Source organism: Centroberyx gerrardi, chromosome 22 (genome assembly GCF_048128805.1).
Source record: "Centroberyx gerrardi isolate f3 chromosome 22, fCenGer3.hap1.cur.20231027, whole genome shotgun sequence".
Taxonomy (NCBI): Eukaryota; Metazoa; Chordata; class Actinopteri; order Beryciformes; family Berycidae; genus Centroberyx; species Centroberyx gerrardi.
In genome coordinates this window covers 21,193,959-21,213,907 of record NC_136018.1, presented here as the reverse complement: position 1 = coordinate 21,213,907, position 19,949 = coordinate 21,193,959, and the positions used below count along the sequence as shown (strand labels likewise).

General features: G+C 42.0%; 1 protein-coding gene across 2 annotated transcripts in view; it reads right to left on the bottom strand.

Moving 5' to 3' along the window:
• The window catches only part of LOC139930784 (uncharacterized), a 109,356-nt gene that overhangs the window by 63,411 nt on the left and 25,996 nt on the right, over positions 1 to 19,949 (bottom strand). The window contains exon 1 of one of the 2 annotated variants that reach the window (XM_071924064.2): positions 18,182 to 18,251. The exons of the other annotated variant lie outside the window; for it this stretch is intronic. Within the exon in view, the coding sequence (XP_071780165.2) occupies positions 18,182 to 18,220 (39 nt within the window). The 5' untranslated portion in view covers positions 18,221 to 18,251. Of the gene's footprint in view, positions 1 to 18,181; positions 18,252 to 19,949 lie in introns of those variants that run through there. 2 annotated transcript variants of the gene reach the window in all.

The following is a 19,949-nucleotide window of genomic DNA, read 5'->3' as shown; positions in this document are numbered from 1 at the left end:
TTCATATTTACATTTGGTATAGTTTTGAAACATTAGGAGTCTTCAGTCTCTCTGTTAAGCGTCAAATATGCCAAGCATCAAAGCGCACTGTTGCATGGGAAACAATGCAAAGTGGCACAGTGCTGCTTTGGAAAAAACACATTGCTGGCATTGTAGCGTTCTATTGTTTGCTTCTCTGACCTCATTGACTATTCGGCTAAATATCTCAAGTTTGACACTTGCGTAGGACAAATTTGCAATTTCCAAAAGTGGATGGGACATGTCCCCACTGTCCTTTGAGAAATGTATGCCTATAGCCATCTCCATTCAGTCACAATTTCCAGCCCAGCAATTAGGACTGATTCATAACTTCAAATAACTGATTCATAACTGCAAATTAACAGCAAATGAATACAGTATACTATACTGTATATCCTAATTCAATGTTGCATACTTAACAGTACACTTAACTAGTTGTTGGCGCCACCTGCAGCCCTCTCTGCTCAACTGAAAGACAATGCAATCTCCAGGCATCAGCCAGAAGCAATTACGCTTTCCATTCATGAACCTTGATTATCTACAGGTGCAAGGATTTTATTTTCTGTATCAAATGCGCTCAAACAAAAGAACCACTTCATTTTAGTTTGTTATTTTCTTAATGAAACAAATGGATATTTTATGGACTGAGAGGAGGCAAAGACATAATCTAAAAAGGTAAACATGTTCAACCCAAACTTGCCAAACTTGCCAAGATGGAAAGAATAGACAAGCCAAAGGTTTAGTTCCACTGGGTAGTGATATCAGATGAAGGGAGTCTGATAGACAAGACAACTACACGGTGCTATTCAATTGTTTTGACATGATGGAGATCAAACACTGAGAAGAATAGCCACCAGGTGTCTGCAGGTTTCAGAAAGCCAAATATAAGACTTTTCAAGACCTTTTTAATGCTGCCTGAAATTGGATTTAAGACCAGTTTAAAAACCAAAATAAAGAAACAAAAAGCTGGCAAAAACAGCCTGTTTCCAACTGAACAAATTGGCAGTATAAGAAAAAGGGACATGAAGTGTTTACTATAGCAGATGCAGTTTGACACATTGTAATAACCATGTTCTGCATTAATCTAAGTGTGGACATGCATGTGGATTAAATAAAATATATATATATTTTTTTAAATTAATGAGACCAACTGGAAGAGCTTCAACAACACAACAAAATTACATGACAATGACATTTGCCTTACTTTCCTCAGCTAAATATCACTGAATGTAAATAATCTGTCAATACCACTATCTAATTGTATAGATCCATCAAAATGAAACTTAATTAAAAAGAACAACAACGTTAAACCAATACCTTTAAGACATTTCAATTCTTTTTAAGGCCTTGAATTTGCTTTGATCTGACTTTTTCAGACTTGTTAAGGACCTGGATTCCCTGTTGCAACACCTTTACTGATAAGCATCGCACTAGAGGTGATACTAATCCATCCAGTTTATCCCACATTTCCTGTACAAAGCAACAAAAACAAAACAAAAACCATTTCAAACACTAGCTACCTGTTGCGGCACTTGTTGCGAAACAAAAGAGGCACAATGCGAACGTCACGGGAGAACAAATCGGACGCAGCAGACGCACTGCTCCGAGATATATACTGTAAAACAGCCAAGTGCGTCTTGCCCAAGTTTCCATGGTGACAGACTGTGCCGAGAATGACATGATGATAACCCCCAGTATTGACAGGCTGCGTGTGTGTGTGTGTGTGTGTGTGTGTGTGGGCTGGAAGATGAGAGGGTGGCAGAAGTGCCGATACATGCCATACATACAGTCAAGCATGACACACACACACACACACACACACACACACACACACGCATACATGATCATTGCATTCGTATTAAAAGCATACAAGATTGCACTGAGTGGGTGTCAATTTAAATCTGTGTTTGTGATCTAGCTATACTGAGTTGCCATGGAGCCGTGGCGGCCAAGTGTGAAATTCATCAGCACATGACTCAGAGTGTTAGAGAAACACTGTACACACACACACACACACACACACACACACACACACACACACACGCACACACATTGATAGACAGCGACAGCTCTAGGTGTTGCCTGGCCCGACATCAACTGACCAATCTGGCAACGCTGTCAAATACTTGGAGCTCATGGCGAAAGTTCAAAGAAGAGATTCTCATCCTCTAGCGATCCACTTTCCCCATAGCAGAGTCTCTATTACACACAGCTCTCCGCATCCTACCTCTTTATTAATGGCCGCACAATTAGACAAACAAAATGACTTCATCATAAATGTCACAGGATGCAGAAAACCACGCTTTAAAATGTATATAGCATGTGTAATATTTAGAACGACAGATACATAGACAATAGAAAAAGTGCAAACAGTCCTTCTGATGCATAAATACAGCCACATTTTTCTTTGAGTAAATCATAAATACGTCACAAGTGCTTTCATGCACGACTGAAACTGTCTGGTTGGGCTCAAAAACCTGCTCAGAGTCAGACTTTATCCCTCTTTTCTAATCCTAATCCTCCTAAATGGAGCCGCACAGCCACAAAACATCAGATTTGAGGCTGCAAACAAGCCTCTGAAAGTATGAGAACGTCATGAATACCTCTTTTTATATTCGGAAAAAAATGCATATCTTTTCTAATAGATCCTGAATGGAGCTCAACGTCACAGATTGTTGTTTCTTGCAGTGGGAGATAATTGTGTGTTGAGTAATTCAAACTTAACTGTCTTAAAGCACAAAAATGTCATTATCTGAACGCAGAAATTCAGCGGTATTCCCCTTTAAGACGAACTGAGCTTGACCTCAGAGGGCCTTGTAAGCCTCAGCCAGAGGAAAGACAACCCAAATACACAAGAGCTTGTAAAGTCAATCACCATACACAAACACTTACACTCCACTTACACACACACACACACACACACACACACACACACAGGTCTTGGAGGACTACAGCCAATTCTAGTAGGGATTAATGTGTGTGCATTGGCTTCACACACATGTATATACACAAAAACACAAAAAAAAACATGTTAGCATCCACTGAATCGGATGAATGCTTAAAAATCCACAACATTTTCATATAACCTAATGTCTGTTTTACTCTCCATCACCAATTGCCAATGCTCATCAGCCATCATAAGTGCATTATAAGCACATTGTAAGTACATGGTAACTATTACAATCAGAGCATGATATAAGAAACACTGCAAAAAGTGGTTGTGTGAATACTTTATGGGGAAAATAATTAATGACATGATATTAAACTGAATGTAATTTTCTGATGTTTGTCTTATGATTTTATTGTGAGAAAAGTTTATCTATGCTTCTAATGGGCTTATAACACAATGCTCTTCAAGTAAAGTGTCAATAATAAAGATAGCTTGGAAAAGCCAAACACAGACAGAGCACATAAGCACGCACACACACACGCACACACACACACGCACACACACACGCACACACACACACACACACACACACACACACACACCTAACAGGCCTCTCATGTTATTACTTAAGGCCTTGACCCACAGTGGAAAAAATATGTGGGTTTATTCTCTCTCCCTCTCTTTCTTTGTATTGAAGAGGTTGGAAACAGACACATCACTACTATCTTGTACCTGCCCATCCCTACCTCACCTACCTCTTTAAACTCCACACATCACAACACAAGGACAAACAACCTTGCTATTACAATCTACTACAAAAGCATGAACACGTGCATCCAAAACGTCACCACACGGACTCGTATTCTCCTGCTAAAAATGTTTTCCGGGTAGCGGATGAGAGTAAATCCCTCTAAAGCCAACAACATCACACACACAGCAGCTCCAGCACCTCAAATCCGCCATGTGTGTGGACACAGCATGTGGCATTAAAGAGCGCTTCACTAGGAATCGGAGCAGGGGGAAAATCATAGAGAGTGAATTCACGGGTTTCCCCACTCTTTACCAGGCGAGCTATTACATGCACAACACAGACAAAACGCGCACAGTGGCTTGGCACCTACTACAAAACAAAAGCTACTAGAAAGAAAGGCAGCATACCTGTCCTTGGTTGAGCAACTGGTCTAGGTTTTCATCTTTGTTCCCACTCTTTTAGCTCCTCGTCTCTCTCTCTTTCTCTCTCTCTCTCTCTCTTTAGAAACAGTGCAAGTATTGGCTCATTGTGCCAACGGTTCCGGAGACGCCACCCACATCCAGCATCGGAGGGGAATGTACGTGGGTGCTGCTGCTGCTGCGATAGGGTGCTCTGTCAGGGGGGGGGGCCCTCCTGGGACAGCTGGCTATTGTGCCACAGCGGGACTTGACCGCGCTGACCAAGACACACACACACACACACGCATAAATATGAATGAACGCACACACATGCGCAACCCACATACAAGAACAAGGCTGGTCTTTCTGTACTCGGCGAGCTGCGATGTCCCTCACCTCACGGCACCCGAAGGAGAAGAAATCTCTGAGTCATCTGCAATTCTACGACACCCCCCCCCCACCTCCACACACACACACGCACACAATCACATCACAAATGTCAATCACCTCAAACTGAGCAAAGCTACAGCTGAACAGCAGAAGTATTTTAATAACAAACACACAAACTGCATAAAATCATGTCAAGATCTTATATTAACAGATAGAAGTATAGCTAGAAATGTCACAATTCTTACTGTATGTTTCCTTTGTGTAGCTGAGACAATAGCAGGTGACCGACAGCTGCTTTGCATCAATTATTTACATTGACACACACTACTGAGCCACAAAAAAACAAGCCAGACACATAGACACAAAACTCACCTCTAGCAGTGGCTGACACTTTGCTGGCAGTGGATGCGGAGCGAGTGTTGGCAGACTAAACACTACTCTCTTCCCCTTCTCACTTTCCTCTCTTTCTGTCTCTCCTCCGTCTAACCCCCCCCCCCTCATCCCCCCTCCCCCCTCGTCTGGCTGCGATCTGAGGTCATCCCCCAAATCGTCGCCTACTGTCCTGTATCTGGCGGGGAGGAGGGGCGGAACTTGATCTCCGTTCTGGAGGGGCGGGGTGGGGTCCCCAGGGGTCTACTGTGATACAGCAACGTACGGTAGGGTTTGACCGATATGGGGTATTTGATGACCGATAACTGATATTTTTTGTAGATTGGTGCTGATATTCAAGGTCTTTAAATTTGGCCGTTTTCATGCTAAAAAATTCCCCCAAATTACATGTATTCATCATTTCCCCTGAGAATTTTACCCTTGTCAGTGTGGAAAAGCCTCTGAAACAGCATTTACACCATCATGGGACACTAAAACAGACCATAATACCTATTACTGACCATAATGTAGCCTATCTGATCTGCAGGGGTTGATAGGGTTGTTGATGAATATAAATGACTCAACAATTACTTGGCCAGACACTAAGATTTCTGGCTTTCAAAACTCACTTTCTGGCTTGTACTCTGTTTTGGAACAAACTTGTATGAAATCCAATCAAAATATTGCATTAGAATCAAGTCTTGTTAGGGGCTTCCCATAGACAACCAGTCTAGTATTGATCAATATTACAAAAAATATGTAATCAAACAAATTGCATCATATTGGAGGTGGATGATAGTCAATATCTGATATCATCCATCATCCAATATTGTCCAGATATATCACCAAACTGATATTTGGTGTAAAACTACAGGCAACCATGCACACATTAAGGATACTTATGGACGGCGACCCCGGTCTAACCTGTAACCCCGCATCGCCTCGGCCACAGCACCAGCAGAACGGACTGGCTACTGTATGTCATTCAGAAGAGAAGGATTGATGGCCAATGGCGTGAATGGAGGGGAAGTGGTTCCACACAGGAAACAAAGTGCGCTGGCTTAATGGAGGGAGTAATGTCTACAGTTACCACAGCCAGCTGGCTCTGTTTACATCAGCCGCTCAATTATTCATAAGATGGAAACTAACACACATGATGGCGCTCGCATGCACACATGGTGGCACGCATACGAGACACACACACACTTCGACCGATATGGGTTTTCGAAGGCCGATACTTTTGTATTGAAGCTGCCAATAGCCGATTTTCAATATCTTTAAATTTGACCATTTTCATGCCAAAAAATTACAAGTATTAAGTGTTTCCCTGAGAATTTAGACCATCATGGGACACTAAGAACTACCAAAAATCAATAGAATGCAGTTAAATAATTCAATAATAACTTTAATAATTTCTTAAAACTTTTATGCTTCACAATGTTTTATGTTGATATTATTATTATTATTATTTTCTAATTTACAGACTTTAAGCAATGTCATTGTCATCATCTATAACCAGCATCAACCATTATTTCAGCATGTGTGCATAATGATGGTAGTGTCTATTTCACTAAAACAATCGCTTTTTTCCCATACCCTATTACATTACAAACATTTCAGCATAGCTGAAAAAGCATGCACCAAAACACACACACACACACACACACACACATACAGAGTTTCTCATCAAGGCATGACCTACAACTGCATAATAGCATTTATCTCCTATTCACCACCTATCCTTCTTTAACAGGATTGCAGATTCATATACACTATAGAACACCACTGTACGGTTCGTTACTTTAAGTCACCGTGGCACTTCAACATAGCTGAGAACACTGGCACAGAAAATGAACATACTGAGTTAATCCCCGTTTATTGGATTATGGTCTATATCTTCTACTGAATTAAAATGCATACTAGAATGAAGTAAGAGGAAGCCTCTAAAGATAGTGGCAGACTGCTTATTTGAAGTGTCTCAACAGCAGACACTTTCCATTTTATGTTAATAGAAAGCACAATCCAATATATGCAACAGTGCATTGGGGCAGCAGGGTGGTGCTGTGGGTAGCGAGACCATACTGGCATGATGGTGGAGAATTGAAGCCCACATCCAGGGATTGAAGGAATACATCAAGTGTTTGGGATATTGTCCCATTGGTCAGTACCGATTAAGTGATGAGAACATAGACACCAAAATCATCCAAGTATCCCCGGTAGATCGTTGGCTGCGGTGCTCCATGCTAACACCTTAGCATACACTATGTTGAGTGACAGTAGGCTCCATGCTAACACTTTAGCATACACTATGTTGAGTGACAGTAGGCTCCATGCTAACACCTTAGCATATAGGCTACTGTGTTGAGTGATAGTCAGCCACCGTCAGTAACTTAAAAGTGAGATAAAGAGAACATGTAGCAGCTCTAAAGGTAAATGGTGAGTACTTTTAAATGATATGCAGCTAAGTCTAGCAGTTTTGTGTAGGAGAGTGGTGAAATCGTTCAGTTCGAAGCTAGTCAGCCGAGAAAAGTTGGATTGCTGTTCAAAACTATGTACCTGCACCAGACAACTACATAGATGCAATCGGACTTTCTCGCACAGCCCACAATCGGTCAGAACAGAGCAACTTATCAAACAAGTTGCTCAGTGTGAATGCATGGACAGGATGATTTTGGTGTCTATGTTTTTATTACTTGGTGTATTCTTTTGAGACAATGAAGGATGAATAGAAGAATGAGGTAGATTGAAGGGAAAGAAAAGAGGAGATGAAACACAAAAGAATCAATACTTGTGCTCTGGAAAAGTTATTTTATTATTTATTATTTATATTATTATTTATTGTACATATCTTGACATTTTATTTATCATACATTCTATATCTTTGGAATATTTTCATATGCACATATCTTTCATTCAGCATGTTCTGCTGCTGTTATCCTGCACACCTTCATGACGTTGTGGTTCATTTCACTCAATTTCTTGTTTTCATATTTTTCATTCATGCATTTCTCTTTAACCTGTTCTAGTATTGAAATTGTTGGTTGTGTTATGTTGAATTCCCCCCATTTGCTATATTATATTTTCCTTGTGCTGTAACTTATTATTATTTGCTACTGCAACATTAAAGTTTCAAGGTATTAGAGTCCAACTGAACATGGACCTTGATACTGACATGCTAAAGTGATACTGCAATGAATGCAAAAATGCCTCCCTACTTTTAATGGACTGGTTTAGCGACAACAGCTAGCCAGCTAGCATCCCCGTTTCAGCGATGCACAGAGACAATGAGGCTTTTCTTACGATCTGTGGGCAGACCTGATGTCAGTCAACATGACTCGGAGAAAAGGTCAACATTTAGCATTGAATTTGCCTGAGTTCATTCGCTGTGCTAACTGTCCACAGCTAGCAATGAAAACAGAGCACTTCAGTTGCTAACAAAGGCGTCCATTCACTGGCTGCAAAAAAGCTAAAGAGGCAATATTCTTTTTTTTTTCCCCCTGCTAGGGAACTGCACAAAAAACTAGCATCGCAGTCAGAAAAATGCTCTCAGTGTCTTATAGCCAATGTCTTGCTAATGAGCTGAATTATTTGATTTAAAATGTCAGAATGTCGTATTTCCTTCTGGAGAAGCAACCTTGCAGTATTAAGAAGTCAATAAAGACAGTATCACTAAAACTGGACAAAAGAAGCTAAAGTATATGGAGATAGTTACAGGGTATACTTAGCGAGCAATCCTTTCATTATCAGACACCTCTTAATATGATAAAAGAAAGAGGAGAGAGACGGAGGGAAAAGTCGTGACAGGAAAAATGATAAAAACACATTTTCTTCCCACTTCCTTCCTTTCTAAGATAGCATGGCAAACCAAAACAATGCTCTGAAGCAGATATAACCGGTGGATCAAAACTGCCATGTTAAATTCTATGAGCAACCCGCCAAAAGGTTTCTAAAAAGAAAGACACACCACTCCTCCTCTTTGATGTTCTTCCTGCTCACGCATACAATGTTTGAGCAGACTTCCCCTTTATCAGCCACAGCGCAGTTTGAGATCAGCAGGGTTTGTGTTTCGGGAAGCCTTTGTGCGTCGAACAAGTGTCGGCCCAGGTCAGCAGCATCCAGGGGATAACAGGCTCGGACACCTGATCCCGGACAAGCCACACAGCCCAGGGTTGAGTCCCGGACCGGTTGTCCCAGTAGAGAGCTGCACTGCTTCCCATGTTCCCATGTTGAGGCCGAGGCTGGCCGAAGAATAGGGCAGTAATTGAAGTCTTTGTCATGTAATGAGAAATCTGCTAATGAGCGTCACTTAAAATAACTGTGCAGCACTGTAGCTAGGAAAGTATCTAAGGGCTTCATGTGTTTTCCTTGTGTGGGTTATGTATTGAGCGACTGATTAGTGTCTTACAAGCGTCTTTGATTTAGGACAATGAATCACTTATTAGTACTTAGTTTTCTTTTTTGAGTAACTTATGAGTAACTTACTGCGTTAGTTGTTCCAATTCTTGTAATCCATAAATAGTTATATTTTTAAAATTAGAATGTTGAGACTTTAATTTTTCTTTCATATAGTTTCATTTATGTCAGTACCAATTAAAAACAGTAGCGAATAGTGAAAATCCCAGGCATCTCATGCAGACAACATGCTGTTAATTGAAAAAAAAAACAAAAAAAAACCACACAATCCAAGTCTGCTTATGATATGATATGATATGAGGGATATTGGATTACTGTTTTGAAAACAGAGAGATAGTCTTGCATTTTAGAATAATGATGACAACACACTTGGCAGCACAGGCCATATTGCTTGTACTGCGTATTGTTTTTGAAGTGGAGAACGCAAAAGTAACTTTGTAACATAATTGCTTACTTTTTAAGTTAAGTAAGGAAGTAAAGTAACTAATTACTTTTAAAAGTAAGTTTCCCAAACAGTGTCTATCAGCTGATATGCACACACACACACACACACACACACACACACACACACACACACACACACACAAGCATTAGCAGACAACTCCACAGTGGACTCCACATTTAATCCAGTGGATCCGATATTAACTCTGAATTTGAAAAAAAAGCATGCATGCTGGAAGGTGAGAACACACACACACACACACATACACAGACACACACACTTCACGCTGCAGTGTGCGTCCTTTCACGTAACCCAACTTGTCTCCCCTCCAAGGAGGCTACCATGGCAACGCAGGACAAAAGGGAGGGAATAGTGAAAACAAGCCACAGAGATCTGGGTTGGAATACTAATAGCAAAGTGTGGGAAAAAAAGCAAATAATTGCACGAGATTCCCCGCAGAGTTCATTATCTTGGCCGGCGTTTCCTCCCGCACCACCTCTTCACACGCCAAAGCTACATGATAGCCTTATCCATTTTCCCACTACATGGGAAGTTCCACTAAACCACCAGCGAGAGTCTCGGAACGCTGCACTGCTAACTAAATGAGGTTTGGTTTTTACCTCTGATAGTTCTCTGCATCAAGCGCTGTCATGCCGAAGCCATTTGATGTGGCACACTGCATGTGCATTTGAATTCCAAAGATCTTGTACTGTAAATATAAGTGTTTGCCACATGGATTGACAACATACGGACGTATACACAATTTACCAATACACAGGATCTGATGTACCTATCCTGGCCTGGATGTTAGAAGACAGATTGGGTTTAATAGGGAACGCCTATGGATGTCATTGGATTTATCAAGAAAGCACATTTAATCATAGATGTTTGTTTGGCCCAGGGCATCTCGAGAAGGCTCAACAGGAACCTCTGGCATCCCAGAACCACCCGTTCTTTACCCAACCTCAATACTGATAAGTACAACACTCAGCTACACTTGCACCAAGAGCCAGAAATTTAAAGGGAAAATCCACCCCAAAATAAAACACTACTAAAAACAGCTATTGGTGACGCACCTTGCATTTCTGGGTCTATTTTGTTGTTCATAAATTCATGCCCCTTCTCTGGGAATTGCTGAAAGGCATTCCAGGAAATGTAGGAAGTCACTAACTGAAGTAGACAAGGCAGGTTGAGAGAAAGTGGGTACATCATCACAAAATAACTCCTGGAATGCACTGAACATCACAGATTGATGATATCTAGCAATATAAGAGTATCTGAAGGTGCGTTTTTCCATTAAGGGGCGACTGTTGTGTTCATTCTAGCTTGAAAGAAACCACTCAGCAGTTCAGAAATCTCAGTGTACCATCAAACAATAGACTTGACTACGAAAAGAGCAGAGCTGCGGACAGTGCATGACTATCCAACTCTGCTATGATTGTATCGTTGTTGTTGAATAAAAACCTTGCATTGCCATAACTTCATGAACTAAGAAAACCAGCCTCGTTTTTAGCTTGACCACCATGTATTTTTGAGGTCATCCAATGGATTCTGAAAGGACTTCATAAGCCCAAACACTGCAGAATGTTCTCAACCCACAGAGGAGCATGTAATCCTTAAATTGAAGTCAAAACATAAAAATCCCTAAACATGGACTTACAAGGTTTTCACAAAAGTTGGATTACCTACTTTGGGCTTGCGGCTGCTCATTTTGGCTGCCTCTGCCTTTATATCCTTCTCACAAAGCAAGCAGATACAATCGCAAATATAATCACCAACTGATTAGCCTGTCTTTAGACGGGTCATCTGTTATCATCTCACATAACACTTTGGTTTTTTTGGAGTAGTCCACCCAAGTGCACACTATGCGAGTGACCAACAAAAACCCAGGCACGGCTGGAACCCTTATCTCCAATTCTTCCCTAATCCATGGGAATTTTGGGAAATTTGCTGTCCAGAACCTTTTCTTTCAGCCATCTCAAGCAGTGCAATTTGATACCATCATAGGATTTACCTTTATCTTGATAAGTCCTTACCCAAAACACAACATATTCTTGGTTAGGAGAATTTTGCGAAAGACCACCTAAAAGTCAGAGGAATTCTCTTTTGAATAAGACCATTACATGTAAATGGCATTGCAGTGTGACGAATCATGCAGTAAAACCCAAGGTACTGCTCTCATCTCATGAGAAGAATGAAGACAGACCACTGTCTGTCTTCACTGACACTGTGTATGTACAGCTACGAGTGCACTTGTTGTTTCAATGAGATTTTTTAGCATCTGATCGCGCCTAAGTGACAGGTCTGGATGCACTACAATGGAATTTTGCTGGATGAGCCAGACCACATCACTGGGTGGTCACATTTGTATTGGAATTGGAATTCTCCATAGTCAGGACGCAATCCACCTACAGTGACAATTAGTGATACACAGAGGTGGCAAGAAAGAGTGGGAAATCCAGACACATAAATACAGCTAAAGCTTTTCAGGTCAAGTGTGGACACCCAGAACTGTGGTTTCTAGGGCTACACTGTTTACATTACATTAGCCTACATTATTTAGCAGATGCTTCAGTCCAAAGCGACTTACATTAAGTGCATTTTGTCAACAGTAGTCAAACCAACTGTATATCACAGTCTTCATCATGTTTCAACTGTCCTATAAAAAAAAAAAAGTTTAAATTACCGGATCAAGTGAAACGCATGTTGTAAAAAGACAATCAGCAGAATGTTAGTAGTGTAGGCATGTTGTCCATCTGGCATTGACGGTTCATGTCTGATCACCGCCTATGATCACAGATTAGAACCAGTTTAATGGACAGAAGGTAGAGCCAATGAGTAAGCACCTCAGCCATCAAGCACACACTAACATGAGATGAGTAAATTTTATTTACGCATGGCTAAGCCAGCTATGTCATGCAGCCAGGGGAACAATCTGTTAAACACTTGGAAGCAGGAAGTTCAGACTGTGGCAAGACTTAAAAACAGGTACTGGGGAACTACCAGACAAATGGACGGCTCTGGAAGCCAGGAGCCATCCCTCAGTCCACATCCTGGTCTGCGTCCAGTTTGGCCTTTCAGATCATGTGAGAAAAACATGTCCAAGTAGGCCTGGTATGCGCCTCTAGAACAGATACAACTCGATACATACGAGGCTGAGACACCGAGCTGGCAATCCATCAAGTCCAACAGGTGATAAAACCCAGTCGCAGGCCTCGGATCTGAGCAGAACCATTTAAAGTCTGCCAACGGCTATCAGACACCCTGGAGCCTAGCGAGAGTTTTTAATCAATCGGCGGTAACAATAGGGGCAGTGTGAACCCCGGGCCACTGATGGTTTCATTACTCGCTGCCTGACCTGGACAATGAGGGAAAGATTTAATAACTGGTGTGTGTGAGCGGCATGTCGGGGCGAGTAAATTACTCACCATGACAACTGAGCTGTCAGTCAGTCTCTGTGTGTCTGAGTGAGCCCTGCCCTCCTGACCCACTCTCACTGCCAAAGACGTTTTCCGCTTAAGAGCATCAACTAGGCACTAATAATGCGGAGATATCACCTAAATTTCCTCACGGTGGGAACTCTCACGCTATGTAGATCACATCATCTACGTTTGGCCAGTTGTCCATGACCCAGAAATACAAGGTACATCGCCGACAGCTGTTTTTTTTTTAACAGTGTTGAAGCGTTTTAGGGTGGAATTTCCCTTCAAGTAAGTGTCGATTTCCAAACAGACTTCCGAATTTGACGACTAAGCAAATGTGGAGTTAGGGTAATCTGTGAAAGAGGTCTTTGTTTGTTCACTGGGTTCAAGTGGAGTGGAGTGAGAGGAGTGTAAGGTTACTTGGCGTGCCGGGGCAAAGTCCGTGGGTACAGTGTGTTAGCGGCATTTTGGGCCGATACACCCATTTTATGTCATGTCAGTCAGTAATGCATGAATCAGTAAGTGCTAAGAAGCTTATACCTAGTTACTTTAAAAAGAAATAGCATGCAGGCTATTGGCAACAACAGCTAAATCTACGCATCTACAATGTGTTTGTAAGATATCTAACCTCAAAGGACTACAAACATGTTGAATCATTGTTCTCTTTCTTGCTATAGAACTGATGAACTGATGAGCTTATCACAGCCAACACCAGCCCATGCGCACACCTATTGAGGTGGACTAAGGAGCCAGAATATTATTATGTATAGTATATTAAGTATATTATTTTATACAAAAGTAATGGCAAAGAAAAGTAATTTATTTACAGTGTGTAATTAATTGATTTTATTTGCAATGACAAACTATTTATGCCTAAAAAAAATATATTATAAATGCAGATCTATGACTGTGTATTTATTATGAAACCAGTCATGGCGATCAACAAAACTTGTTTGTACAACTGCATCTAACCGAACTTTTTTTCCATACCATATGCTACCATTAAAAAGGAGAGAGATTTTTGTCCTGTAGCGGTAAAAAATGCTCCCATCTCTATCAGGTCGATCCTCTAAGTCTAAAAGATGGTCTCAACTTCCTGGACCACTACACCAAGCTGCTGCAACCCTATGTATTCATAACAGTAGTTCCATTTGCAGGGTTTCACATTGCCACTTCCCCGCCAAGAAATCAATAAAGAAGGAAAAGTCAGATATGTCAGAGCCATTTTGCTATTCACAGTTAGCTGTAGTGAATAGTATAAACATGAGTGGGCATTGCTGATATTTATTTCTGCAGACAAGTGAGTAGAATTAGTGTATGGTAAAGTGAAAGTCTGTGATAAATTCTATCAAGTCCTATGTGATAGAATTGGCCAACAGATTTTTGCCTCAGCTGTAACAAATCCGTTACAACAATGTGTTTCGAGAAGACAGAAAACATTCCCATATTGACTTACCAATTATGCATAATATTGCTATGTGTCATATAAACCTGATTTATATGGCACTTTTCAGTGAAATGTAATAAGGTCACAAATGAAAAACATGCACTCACATATTTGATAGGATAACAGAGTGCTGCTAACATGAGTATTTATTTATGTATATTTATTCATTCATGATTTGATGGTTTGCAGGAAGGCAGCTCTGTTTAATGGACAGAAGTTGGATATACCAAAACAGCAATGTCCATAACTCATTATGCAGCCCATTGCCCAGATAGTACAACTAACAGTAGAGCTTACAGTAGCCGTCCCTCAGAATAAATCATATTCTGGCTAAACTGGATGGATGTCTCCTTGACAGACAGGCAAGACCAGACTCATTTCAGCACCTCATCATTCACAATGACCCCTCTTGTGTCTAAATCGATATCCTGCCTCTCTCCCAGACAACACTGGCCTTCATCATTTACTGCTCCACTAAAGAAGAGGAAATACCTTTCATCCACCACAGTGTCTGCTATGTAGGACAGCAGTCATTGCTGGGGATCCAATAAGAATCTGAGAGACTAGCAAAAACTGTGCCGAACTTTTTCAATATTTACGCAACAGAGTTATAGTATATTGTAGTTATTAGTTAAACAGAAGAATACTGCACTCAAGCCTTCAAGGGACATGTCTCAGTACCACTATGTATAAGAAATAACACATTTTTTGACAGATAAGGGAGAAGTACTGTAACACACAGATGAATAATGCAAAATAGCCAAAAACATTTCTGATTTGACAAGACCATTCATTCAGAAAATCCCTTAGTTCCTGTATAATTTGCATTAGTGTCTGGGAAGTATCCAAAATAGCATGCAAAAACAGGTTAACAGGAGGAAGGTTAGCGCTGCTCCAGGAATATTTTGTTTCCTCTGAGAGAAATGTAAATAAGGTTCAAACTGTACGGTAGCATTGTAAGATATGCAAAACGTTTATTGTATACCAACAATATCAAGTAAACAGTAGAAGACTGGTTGTACTGGGCAGCTCCCAGGTATTAATGTGTGAAACTGTATGAATGTGAAGCAAGGCAGTACTGAAAAACAGCATATGTGCTCAGTGAACCTTCCCTGGATGAATAAAGGTTAATAAAAAGCACTGTGGCCACCAAGCAATAGCTAAATGGAAGTGTAGCACATTCTGGTATAGCCGTTTGCATTCAAGTGTGTGTTTTGCATGTGTGTATCTCCGTGTGCATGGGTACATGTGTTCTTGTTTGTGTATGTGTATGTGTGTGTGTGTGTGTGTGTGTGTGTGTGTGTGTGTGTGTGTGGACGCATGCGCACTCTCTCTCCCGGAAAGCTCCAGTATGGCCGGCCGCGCTCCCTGTGGACTGAAGCGGAGGGTGGGGATCACACGCTGGAATCCAGCGCTCAGCTCCACTCACATACCTCAGGCCTGAATCATACTCTCATACTCAGCACTGTAGTTTAAGTCCCCAGTCATTAAGAAATTTCACTATATTGAAGATACTGCCGTTTCTTTTGGTGTGAGATGTATGCTATAGTGAAGATGGGCCGACATGGAAGCATTTGAACAAGTTTTTGCTCATTTAACTGGTAGGAAAAACTCCATCTATATCATACACTCCTTCTTGGGAGCCAGTAAGGAGAGCTAGATGCTGCAAGCTGCTATGATGGGCCATTGTAATGACATCTATCTATAGGCTAACGAGGGTTGAATTTATTTGTGGAACCATAAACCATGAACCACTAGTCCATGTTGAACTTTTGGGCACTTTATTGGAAGCAACTAGCAAGCTTAGAGCGCAGCGACGTTTGCATCCGGGAATGTCTGACCATACTGCATGTGTCCGGCTGTAATTTGGCATTGGCTTAAAACTGTCTGGGGCAATGAGTAAAACAACAGAGGAGCATGGCTAATATTTTATTATCCTTGTTACCCTGTAATCCTAATCCTATCAGAGTGGGGGTAAAGACAGAGGTAGAGAGGAGAGAAAGAGGACTGAATCCAACAAAATGCCGAGCTTTGGCGTCTTCAGAAAATTCCACCTGAGCTCAACCATCGAGTCACCTCTTATTTCCACTGGTCAGGCAGGATACCTGGGCTCCTTGCCCTCAAAACCCCATCTACCCATCTGTCACATTGGAGCGCTCTCTATATCCCAAAACATGGGATTCAATCATTATGGTCCTCCCTCCCTAGAGTATCACCTCTTCAACACATTTTTGTGTTTTTTTATTTGAAAGCCTGAGGTTATTATTAGGGTTTGACTGATATAGATTTTTGATATCGATACCAATATTTTGGACTGAAGCTGACAATGGCTGATATTTGTACTGATAATCAATTTTCATGCCAAAAAGTTTCGATCAGAATAATTTTCTTGTCAGTATGGAAAAGCCTCTGAAACCGCACTTAGACCTTCATGGGACACTAAAACTCTCCATTGAAATTCAAACAAATTTCCTTTAGGTGGGTGATAACTTATGACCAGTTCATGTGTTGATGATATGTGCCATCTGTGGCCAGAGATGTGGGTTATTCCAGTAAAACATCAAATAATGATCATTTTATTTACTGCAAAAACAATGACTAGCTGTGGTAAGGCCTTCAAAACTCCATATCAGTCAAAGCCAAGCTCAAAACTGTGGAATTTGGCACATGGGTTGCTACCAATTTAACAATACTCCCTTTTTTGTATTATATTGGTACATTTTGGGAGGCATTTGTCACACAAAATGATATGTTATCTTCCTCAATCTTTCTCAACATACCTTTGTTGCATAAATCTGACTATTCTTGGATGATAGTGAATGGCATGAAAATTGACAAATTTAAAGATACTGAATATTGGCAGCTGCAATCAAAAAAACATTGGTATCAGCCTTTAAAAACTCAGTCATAGATCTCAGTCAAAGTCAACTCTGGAGCCTCACTTGCTCCTGCTGGCCCAAATTCCACCAGGACCTCTAGTGTATCTTTCAACTTTCCTACTGTCTGCACACTATCCATTTTTTAAAATAAAAAGGTCCCCTAAGCGACCCTGTCTTCAGCAGCAGATGGGAAGTAGCAGATGCTCTAACAGGTGAAGTGTCCATGCTGCTGTCAAAGCCTGCGTTCCCAGTAAAGCTGATAATACCCTCACGTTCATCTGATGAGGCGTCTTCTAGACCTCAGACCATGACTAGTGTGAGCAATCCGTCCGAGCATCCGAGCAGTGCCTCACTTCGCCAGATCAAAAGCAAACCCCAAGAGGCAGCGAAGCATGTTGAGAAGACTCTCTTTTCACATCTGAGAGTTTGAGAAACGCAATATCTTGATAACTTGCTCAAACTTGTCAACGCCTGTTACTTGCCTTCACACTTTGTACAGAACACAGTGGAGAATTCCCAGGCGGGAACTGTGCAAATTGATGACAACAAAACAAAATGCAGTTGTGATAAACATAAAGGGAAGTGAAGGCAGTGAGTTTTGCGAGGCAGAAGAAGCACTTGACATGACAACGAAGCGTGAATTCCCTTCTTCTGTCAGCCAGTGAAGCGCAACTAAGTAGACGGCAACAAAAGCAGACGGGAAAAGAAAAGGAGAGAAAGAACTGGCATCCCTCCGTTTGGTAGAAAGCTGAGAGGTCTTACCCTGAAGATAGCGCGGAGGAAATACATGACGCTCAGCATGCTTGGAGAATTCTTTGGGAGAGAGAGAGAGAGAGAGAGAGAGAGAGAGAGAGACATAGAGTCGTCTTCCCTCTCCCCTCCCCTCCTCAGCAGTTCACTTCTGCCCGGCTCCGCTACCGGGGCTCTGGGTCTAGCGGTAGCAGCTCCCAGCTCGCGCGACCTGTTGCTATTTTAAACGGACTTAGCGCCGATCGCACGGGGAGAAAGGGAGGGAGGGAGGGAAGAGTCCTGCCAGAAGCTAATGCTGAGGAGTTGCATAACGTCCAGAGCTTAACCAGCAGAGCCCCATGCAGGTGGAGGCCTTGTACTGGACTCCCACTAAGGAGGCAGGCTGAACTCTGAGCAAAAAGGGTTCTAGGTTCTACCAGAAAGTTGTTCTTTAGGCTTGTATCGTAGCAGAACCATTTTTAGTGCTATAAAGAGCCCTTTTAGCAAGGTTTCCCCACACTTTTTCATTTGAAGGACGCCCACTTGGATATGTTGAAGACCACAGGCCCCGATTTCATAAGATTTTATCCCAAGGAATCCCACTGGATAAGACTTTTGTCCATACTGTAAGCGTACTAAGGGTAAGAAATTCACTTTTTTTCCAGAGGGCATTTTTGGTCTGACTTTTAGGCGCCTTTTGGTCCTTTTCGGGGGCAATTTTATTGAACTATGAAATAATACGCTTGCATTGCATGTTGGCAAATAAACACTCAATTTGAAGCACTAAGATTTGTTTTAACGCCTTTCTCTCTGCTGGAGACTGGCAGCAGGCCTTGCAGAAGAGGACGGTGCCGTTTTCCCCTCCCTGTCCCCAACCAGTCCATCTTACACCTATTGATTGTTGAGTTTTTTAACATACCAAAAAAACAGGAGAAAGACAAATAGCACCACCTGCTGTGTAAAATACGGGACTGCCATTTATTAACCTTTATTTATCAGGGGAAGATCAACTGAGCTCCATGCTCTTTTTCAGCATCACCGTGCTTCACTTTCACACAGTTCCATGTTACGTGGAGGTGTGGTGAGGACCCAAATGCAGGACAGCGAGGCAGGTGGTGATTAAACCCCAAGACTGGGTGTTTAATGTAACAGGTTGCAGGTGACACAGGAAACCAAAGACGAGAGCTCTTCACACATAAACTGACACATGTAACAGAAAGCAATGATCCGACCAAGACTGACTGGGGAACAAGACTAATATACACATGGGGGGTGATTACAAATGAGACACAGCTGGGGCAGACAGGAAACATGGTACACGTAGAACTAAAAGAACTAGACAGGGAAACATAATACACAAAGAAATACAAAACCTAGACAATGAACAAAGGCAGAAAGTCACAACCATGACAGTACCCCCCCCTCTACGGACGGCTCTTGACGTCCCACAAGGTCCATGAGGAAGGGGGACTTGAGAGGGGCGCTGGGGATCGAGACGGGAGGTCAGACGGACAAGCAGGCAGGGAAAAGGGCTGAAACCCCCCGGAGCTTTCTTCCACTGCCGGGACAATAGAGAGTAGGCTTGAGAGCGCTGGGGGATTGAGAGCGCGGGTCAGACAGACAAGCGGGGCTCACCAGGAGAAGGCAGGCTGTGTGGTAGCTGGGTGCTGTCCGCTGGGTCCAGTCTTGGTCGGATCATTCTTACGTGGAGGTGTGGTGAGGACCCAAATGCAGGACAGCGAGGCAGGTGGTGATTAAACACCCAGTCTTGGGGTTTAATCACCACCTGCCTCGCTGTCCT